The sequence below is a fragment of the Sorex araneus genome, chromosome X (assembly GCF_027595985.1).
Source record: "Sorex araneus isolate mSorAra2 chromosome X, mSorAra2.pri, whole genome shotgun sequence".
NCBI classification, from domain to species: domain Eukaryota; kingdom Metazoa; phylum Chordata; class Mammalia; order Eulipotyphla; family Soricidae; genus Sorex; species Sorex araneus.
The window spans coordinates 62505674-62515045 of record NC_073313.1 but is presented as its reverse complement, the minus strand read 5'-3'; the positions used below and the strand labels follow the sequence as shown (position 1 = coordinate 62515045).

At 38.5% G+C, this 9372-nt stretch overlaps 1 protein-coding gene across 1 annotated transcript; it reads left to right on the top strand.

Moving 5' to 3' along the window:
- The first annotated feature begins 4397 nt into the window (after positions 1 to 4397).
- LOC101549986 (proline-rich nuclear receptor coactivator 2-like) lies at positions 4398 to 5628 on the top strand. The gene has a single exon (XM_055122868.1). It carries the CDS (start codon positions 4588 to 4590, stop codon positions 5005 to 5007), a length of 420 nt encoding a protein of 139 aa, XP_054978843.1. The 5' UTR covers positions 4398 to 4587; the 3' UTR covers positions 5008 to 5628.
- Positions 5629 to 9372: the final 3744 nt, after the last annotated feature.

Sequence of the window (9372 nt, the reverse complement as noted above, 5' to 3'; positions counted from 1 at the left end):
TTCCTTCCTTCCTTCCTTCCTTCCTTCCTGTCTTTCTTTCTTTCTTTCTTTCTTTCTTTCTTTCTTTCTTTCTTTCTTTCTTTCTTTCTTTCTTTCTTTCTTTCTTTCTTTCTTTCTTTTCTTCCTTTCTTCCTCCCTTTCATTCTTTCTTTCTCATTCTTTCTTCCTTTCTTTCTTTCATCACTGTGAGAGAGTTGCAAATGTTGGAACAGTTAATGTTCCAACACCCATTTTTATACCACTATATATCTCCTACCAGCAATGTCCCAAGTTTTTCCACCACCACCCTGCCTCAAGCCCCCAGCCTCTCTCTATGGAAGGCTCTTTCCTTCTCTCTCTCTCTATTTCCATTTGGGGTTAATCTTTTATATTTTTATATCTCTGTAAATACTTGGTTGTCTTGCATTTTTAATAAGTGTTTTCTATTACAACTTCTAAACAATTCCTGTTTTTTTCTTGTCAAGCTCTTGATTTTAGTCTTGATATTAAACGTTTCTTTCTGAAGACTTTTTATCTTACATTCAAGTATCCATTATTTTCAATTTTCTAAAGCTAAGCTACAGCCCTGTTTCTTTACAGTAAAAACCTTTTATTAAAATATCCAGTGCTCTTACATTATCTTTCAGAGCAGCTTTGAAAAGTAGAGTTATTAAAATAACTGTGACCTCCCTGATGATATTTTGTATTGAAATAGTTTTGTTATTAATTTCAGGAAAGAAATATTCCTTTCTAATTCTATATTGGTAACATGTTTTTCCTTTTGGGATGTCGTTAGTTTGGCCAGACCAGGCTGTGTTCAAGGGCTACTCAGGGCTCTCTCTTCAGGAGTAATATTTAGCAGTGCTTGGGGGGTTAGAACTGGGGCAGTCATGTGCAAGGTTAGAGCATTAGGCCCTGTACTGTCTGAACCTCATGTTTGTTTTCTTTCCAGTGATTTCAGTACCTATTGGTGAATCAAATGTCTCTTGTATTATTTTCTTCATAGCAGGAACTTAAATTTTAGGAATGTTCTGATGTTAAATTATATTTTTACTCATTAGCACTGTAGCACTGTTGTCCCGTTGTTCATCGATTTGCTCCAGCGAGCACCAGTCATGTCTCCACTGTGAGATTTGCTGTTACTGTTTTTGGCATATTAAATATGCCACATGTAGATTGCCAGGCTCTGACGTGCAGGTGGGATACTCTCGGTTGAGAGAGCTTGCTGGGCTCTCTGAGAGGGATGGAGGAATTGAACCGGGGTCTGCCACATGCAAGGCAAACAAACATCCTATCCACAGTGCTATAGCTCCAAAAATAACAAAATAAATTAATATTCTCTGCATAATACAAAAACAATCAAAAATGCACAAAGACAAACTTGAGAGCCAAGCTTACAGAAAATTCTAGAAAGACCATTAGAATATTTTACTCATTATTATATTTTTATTCATTGGACACAGACTGAGTCACTATTCTGTCAAAAATATTATAAATTTAATTAGGACATTTGTTGCTCTGGGAATAATTTTGGCTTAACTTTTCATGATTTCGTCCTCCTCTGGGATGTGTATCAAGGAACACCAGCTGGAAAAGTGAGTTGAATAATTACCCATCTTTTGCTGTGATTTGAAAGAGTTTATCTAAAATGGAAATGAGTTCTCCCAAAACATTTGGTCTCCAAAACTTGTCCTGAAACATTATGGGCTTACTTGAACATAATATATAATTTCACTTTGTATCACCCACTTAAAGTTTTAGTTTCTTTCAATTTATTTTCAGTGGTGGGATCAAAGCCAGGACTTCACACGTGAAGCCTGCACTCTACCGTTGAGCCACATACTCTGTACCAGGTTTGATTTATTTCTCAAACATTTTGTTCATATCCTTTTCTTTTGTATAAACATGGTACATTTTATTTGGGGGGGGTTAAAGCTTGTTGCCATGAAACTCAACAATGCAACATTTTTATTATACAAAAATCTCAAGCACACAAGCATTGTGGTACACAATTGTGGTACTCTCATACCCAATATCAACAATATCTTAGCTAATCTAGTCCCAAACACATCTTTTCTCAAGCCCTGTATCTCAGCCTCTAAAAGCTGTCAGAATCCACAAAATCATAATTTATCACCTCTCAGTATTCCAGTATTCATTTCTAAATATAAGGGTTCTTGGAAGGGGAACATAGCACAAAGATCTGTAGTGCCTTCTGAGCATGTTCCATCCCCTGTACCACAGAGACATCAAAGCACTGCCTAGAGAAACCCAGGAGTAGTCTTTGAGTACCACTGGTTGTGGCACCCCAAAACAAAAATTTAATAATCGTAAAGGAATGGGCTCTTCGAAAATATAAAACCAAGCTGTTTATCATTTAAATGAGTGAGTCATATACTGGTCTCTTCTTATTTTTCACACACTCTCAATAATCCTACACTTCCTTTTACCTGAATTTACATCAATATATGTTCTTTGCATTGTAACTATTATGTCCTGTATGTCTGTTAAACTCTACATATACTGCTATATTGCTGCATTTATTAGCAATCTGTTTGTTGAAAATAAAAACTCCCCTGATTCTGTCCAGTTTCTCAGCATCTGGGTTTAATTAAAAGCAACACCTATCTTGCCTGTTTCAGGGTGAATTTACCAAAGGTTAAATAAATAATTTACCAAAGTAGAATAAAAAAACCAGATTTATTGTATATATGGTGAGAGAGCTTCAGGTAGGAACAAAGAGAGCAGTCTATACAGGGGAGTGGAGATAAAAGACAATATACAGAGGGGTGTTGCATGTTGTCACAGAGGGATATTAGATGTTGCATGCAGGCATTATTATAATGATCTTGAATGACATTTATGTAATGTGATTTTCCTACAGTAGACAGTGTTCTCTATTCTGAGAACAGAATGTGCCAGCAGTAAGCCAAGCTGCAAAATTATTCTCAAAATATATTTTAAAACAAATTTTATTTTATTTTTATAAAGTTGTTTACAATGGACTGGAGCGATAGCACAGCAGGTAGGGTGTTTGCCTTGCATGCGGCCGACCCAGGTTCGATTCTTCCACCCCTCTCGGAAAGCCTGGCAAGCTACCGAGAGTATCCTGCCTGCACGGCAGAGCCTGGCAAGCTACCTGTGGCGTATTCAATATGTCAAAAACAGTAACAACAAGTCTCACAATGGAGATGTTACTGGTGCCCACTCGAGCAATTCGATGAAGAATGGGACAACAGTGCAGTGACAGTGCTACAGTTCACAATAGTTCATAACATTTAATTTTCAAACACCAATTCCCACCACTATGTACCTTCTCACCTCCATGAGAAGAAAGTGTGTGAAGATTGTTGTATTTCATCCTGGAGCCATTAAAGCCCTTGTATAAGAGATTGTAAGCATGTAAGTTACACCCAAACAAAATGTGTGCTACTTTTGGTACATCAGTGGGCTAGACTATAAGAGGTCAAGTAGCTGCGAATGCGGCCACGCTCCAAGATGATTTCTGTCGCTCTCTTCTGGGAGCTGTATTTCAGGGTCTCTGGGTCTTGGCCGTTAAAGAGATTGTATGGCGCTGGGGGCAGTTTGTGGGTGTGACTTCCAAGCTACTGGAATACTAGGGAGCTAGGGTGAGGAGGCCCAGTCCCGTTCTAAGCAAGCTTGGAGATCTCAGTCACAGATCCCGAATACCTGGGTTTTTTCTGCAGGTTCTCTCATAATTGAGTCTCATCAGAGCCTGTGGAAATTGGTCTTGAGCATGGCTGCGGCTGGGTTTTGGAGGTTTTCAGCTGCTGGGGTTCTGCTTGGGGCAGGAAGGGTTGGGGCAAACTCAACTTGCCCCCCTCCAAGTAGCCCCAATGAAGACAGCCTGTTGTGGGGTCAGGACATTCTACAAATTATTTTTTGTAGCTCACTTTGTAGTCTGCAGCATACCTTATTGTATTGTCTATCTCTTTGTCCATTTTCCCCAGTTGAACAAATCTCTTTGTATCTTAAATTGTAGCACTGTAGCACTGTTGTCCCATTGTTCATTGATTTGCTCAAGCAGGCATCAGTAACATCCCCATTGTGAGGCTTGTTCTTACTGTTTTGGGCATATCAAATACGCCATGGGGAGCTTGCCAGGCTCTGCCATGCGGGCGAGATACTCTCAGTGTATCTTAAACATAATTTAAAATTATCTGTGTCCGAAGATAGCAGCAGAGGAGAAGAAGGAGAATATGACACAGAGGAGAGTAGAGACTAAAGACTGAAAAGACAAACGTCACCACTGCATCCTACCCGCACACGGGCCCATCATTGCAAACCTTTCTTTCTACCCTTTATCTTCATTGTTCTTGTGGTGTTGTGAAAAATCACAGCTGGTCATCGACTACCATGGAAGCCAGGACTTCTCTCCGACTTGTGTGCTGCGGAGACTCAGATGTTGGCCTCAGCTCCTAGGCTGAACTCGGCAGATCGGCCCATGAAAACTAATGTATTGAGACAAAGGAAAGGAGCCGTGAGAAAGCAACATCTATTCTCCTGGGCTTGGCAACAAGGAAGAGGACAGGTAGTGCAGACCCTGCAATCTGAGAAGCAGACCGAAAGGTGACAAAAAACCTGAAGATGGGTGGTGGAGAGAGGTATAACATTCCAGTCCCTCAACCTAGAAATGTTACTAAGAACCAACAACAGCTCAGTAGACAGAAGACCGAGGATCAGAATTCCCAGATGAAGATTGTTCATAAGAAAAAGGAAAGAGGACATACTTACAACACATCAGCAGCTGCATGGCAGGCCATGCAAAATGGGGGGAAGAACAAAAACTTTTCAAATAATCAGAATTGGGACTCTAGCTTGTCAAGTCCCACCTTACTTTTTAAGTCTCAAACTAGCCAGAACTACGCTGGAGCCAAATTTAGTGAAGCACCATCACCAAGTGTTCTTCCTAAACCACCGAGCCACTGGGTTCCTGTTTCCTTTAATCCTTCTGATAAGGAAATAATGACATTTCAACTTAAAACTTTACTTAAAGTACAGGTATAATAGTACTAATGTTCAATGTTATATATTTAAGGGTAAGTTGGTTTAAAACATTCACTAGGGAATTAATTTGCAAAACTGATTAATGTAGAAAATAACTTCTTGTGCACTGTGATAATGGGAAGTAACAGTGCAAATTAAAATATTAATAATTGTATTTTGTATTAATTATTTTCAATTGAGTAACTTAAACCATTTATGTTTGTGAAATGGTGAAAGAATAAATTTTTTATTATTTTGGTGGCGAAATACTGAAGACTATCATTTATGAACCAGTAGATTTACTTGTTGAAAGCCAGTGGATGTTTTAAAAACGTCTACTAAGACTTAAGGACTGAAAATGAGCTTATTCCCAAAGCTTAATATCTTAGTCATACCCAGACCAGTTACAAGCCAACAACCTGATGCACTGCTGGAAGAAAATGTGAATTTTTCCTGAGAATAGCTGTATTTTAGTAAACTATGGTAGCAAGTGTGAAAGGGTGCATAGAAGCGATTTAGACTATACTCCGATGAGCCTGCTTCTTGGAGTGGAATTGGTGGGTGCTTGCCAACAGCACCAAAACCATTCTTCATAGAAACAGTATTTGGTGATCACTGAGTAGCTTTTGAAATACGTTGTTGTATTATAGCACTGCTCAAGTTATTCTCACAGTGATCTGACTTCAAATCATTCCTGTAAACGCTTGCTAAAAGCGAGGAACTGTGTAATGTGAAAATTAAAATAACTAGGAAAAAGCCATGTAAATATAGACTTGTGGCATATATAAAGGGTTTTTGGGGGGGCATTTAACCTACAAAAATTGAATATTTTAGTATAAAATGGCCGAATGTAAAGTGACCGACCGTGAACTCTTAAAATGCTATGGCCTAGTTTTAAAGGTCAATTGTTTTTAAAGTTTGCTCTGTCATAAAATAGTTCCAGTGTATGTAAATTGGTCTAGTTGTAAACTATTTCAAAGTTCCTAGTATAAAAATTTTATATAACTGAAAACGTTTCAAGCAGCTAAAACACTTTTTTAAAGAGGTGTGGAGTGCAGTATGAAACTATTTTAAATTTTCATAAACCCAAAGAGTAACAACTACAGGGTTCCTTCAGCCGTAGACAGAATCTTGGCTTTCACTAATTTTGTAACCTGATTATAGTAATATACTCATGTTTCTTTTCATCAGTTAAACAGGCAACCCAGAGGGCCACTAATGCAAAATATGTATTCTCTTGCATAATGTTAACCTTGATAATATGTCTTACTATAAATCCTAATTAACCCAGTAATATAATTTTAAAAGTGTATGGGGTCAAAAATAAAATATTCTGAGTTGTAAAAAAATAAAATTATCTGTATCCTAATTCCAACATTTGTGTTATATTTGTGTTTAGATCTAGTGTATAACTTTTAAAATGTGTTTATTAATACATTTTCTTATCATCCGATATTCTATATTGCACAAAATGTGTGATCATCCTGTGCTTGTCTTTTTTCTTCTGGCTTACTTCACTCACCATGTTATCTTCTAGTTCCAACCAGGTTGGAGCAAATTGCATGATTTCACTGATCCTTGCAGCTGCACAGTATTACATTGTCTATATACCACATCTTCATAATCCATTCATTCATCTATGATTGGACACCCAGGTTGATTCCACATCTTAGCTATTATACTGAGCAGCAATGAATAATCATGTACATATGTCCTTTTGAGAGTGTTTTTATGTCCTGGGTAGAGATGCCCAAAAGTGTAATTGCTGAGTCATGTGTAATTGCTGAGGCCTTTCAATTCTAAGTTTACCAAGAACTCTCCATACTGTTTTCTACAGGGGTTGTACAAGATTCCCTCCAGCAGTAGATAAGACTTCCTTTTTCACCACATCCCCGCCAACACACATTCTTCCTACTAATTTTGATATGTGCCATTATCATGGATGTGAGATGGTTTTTTTTGTTGTTTTTTTTTTGCTTTTTGGGTCACACACGGTGATGCACCGAGGTTACTCCTTGTTCTGCACTCAGGAATTACCCCTGGAGGTGCTCACGGGACCATATGGGATGCTGGGAATTGAACCTGGGTTGGCCGTGTGCAAGGCAAACGCCCTACCCGCTGTGCTATCACTCCAGCCCCGTGAGATGGTTTCTTATTGTAGTGTTTAGAGAGGAGAAAGACAGAGAAGGAAAGAAATCAAGACGGGGGATAAGATGGATGAACAGGCATCAGGGCATCAGTTATGCCAGTGATAGGAGTGAGGGATATAGCCATATACCAAAACACAGATTCAGCAGAACTGAAAACATGAGATTAACAACTGAAAATTTGTATTGTGCCTGTCAAGTTGGGGAGTGGATGTGGGAGGTAGGCGCGTGTGGAATGGGGGTTGGGATGAGGAGGGAATTTGGGAACACTGATGGAGAGAAGTTAACACTGGTGGAGGGATTGGTGTTGAATTATTATGTGCCTAAAACACAACTATCAGGAATTTTGTAAATCATGGCTCTTTAATTAAAAATGTGTTTAACAGAGCAATTCTTTTGTCCTTTTGTATGTTTTTATGCTTTTTTTTTGTTTAGAGCTGATACGTTGTGTTTTATTGTCAGAACAGGAATAATTAGGTCTCAGGTGTGAAGATTTTTATGCTAACCTGACTAGGAATTGAGATATTATTTTGTACCTATCAGTCTCAGAGGTTTCAAATTCTTTCTATCCTTGCATTTGTCTTCATTCTGATATTAATTGTGATAAACGCATATACTAATAAATTAAAATGTTGATAAGAGGAAATTTTATGTGGCACATATGCAGATTCTCTCTTGTATATTTGCAGTAACTCTATAAGTTGAAAAATATTCTAAAATAACAAAAAATGCTTAATAAAAATGACCGATCACAGGCCATAAGGTGGCTCGATGGTTGGGGGTATGTGTTGCATGTCTAAGATCCTGGATTTGATTCCTGACACTGCAAAAGTAGTGACTCATGAGTGGGGGTATACCCGGGATATTGGTGGTGGGGAATGTGCACTGGTGGAGAGATGGGTGTTTGATCATTGTGAGATTGTAACCCAAACATGAAGGCTTGTAACTATCTCACGGTGATTCAATAAAATTTAAAAAAAATTAAAAAGAATGGGCTCAGACCTCGACCTCACACCATGCACAAAAGTCAAATCAAAATGGATTAAAGACCTCAACATCAGACCAGAATCCATAAAGTACATTGAAGACAAGGTAGGTAAAACCCTCCACGATATTGAAGCTAAAGGTATCTTCAAAGATGACATGCAACTGATCAACCAAATGGAAACAGAAATAAACAAATAGGACTACGTTAAACTAAGAAGCTTCTGCACCGCAAAAGATACAGTGACCAGAATACAAAGACAATGTACAGAATGGGAAAGGATATTCACCCAATACCCATCTGATAAGGGGTTGATATCAAGGGTATGTAAGGCACTGGTTGAACTCTACAAGAAGAAAACATCCAACCCCATCAGAAAATGGAGCGAAGAAATGGATAGAAACTTTCTCAAGGAAAAGATACGAATGGACAAAAGGCACATGAAAAAAATTCTCTTCATTACAAATCATCAGAGAGATGCAGATCAAAACAACTATTAGAAAACACCTCACACCACAGAGATTGGCACACATCCAAAAGAACAAAAGCCACTGGTGTTGGCGTGGATGTGGGTAGAAAGGGTCTCTCCTTCACTGCTGGTGGAAATGCCAAAGTTAAGCCCTTTTGGAAAACAGAATGGATGCTTCTCAAAAAAATTAGAAATTGAGCTCCTATTTGACCCAGCAATACCACTTCTGGGAATATATCCCAGAGAATCAAAAAAGTGTAGTCGAAACGACATCTGCACTTATATGTTCATCGCGGCACTGTTTACAATAGCCAGAATCTGGAAAAAAACCCGAGTGCCTGAGATCAGAGGACTGGTTAAAAAAACTTTGGTACATCTACACAATGGAATACTATGCAGTGGTTAGAAAAGATGAAGTTGTGAAATTTGCATATAGGTGGATCAACATAGAAAGTATCATGTTAATTGAAATAAGTCAGAAAGAGAGGGACAGACATAAAAAGATTGCACTCATTTGTGGAATATAAAGTAACAGAATGGGAGATTAACTCCCAAGAATATTAGAAATAAGTACCAGGAGGTTTGCTCCATGGCTTGGAAGCCGGCCTCATATGCTGGGGGGAAGGGCAGCTGAGCTAGAGTAGGGAACAGCAAGTGAAATGTGGTTGGAAGACCCGCTCAGGAAGGGAGAAGCATGCTGAAAGTTTGCTTTCATGATGAATATGAAGGCCACCCAATACCCCTATTGCAAACCACAACACCCAAATGGAGAGAGAACAAAAGGG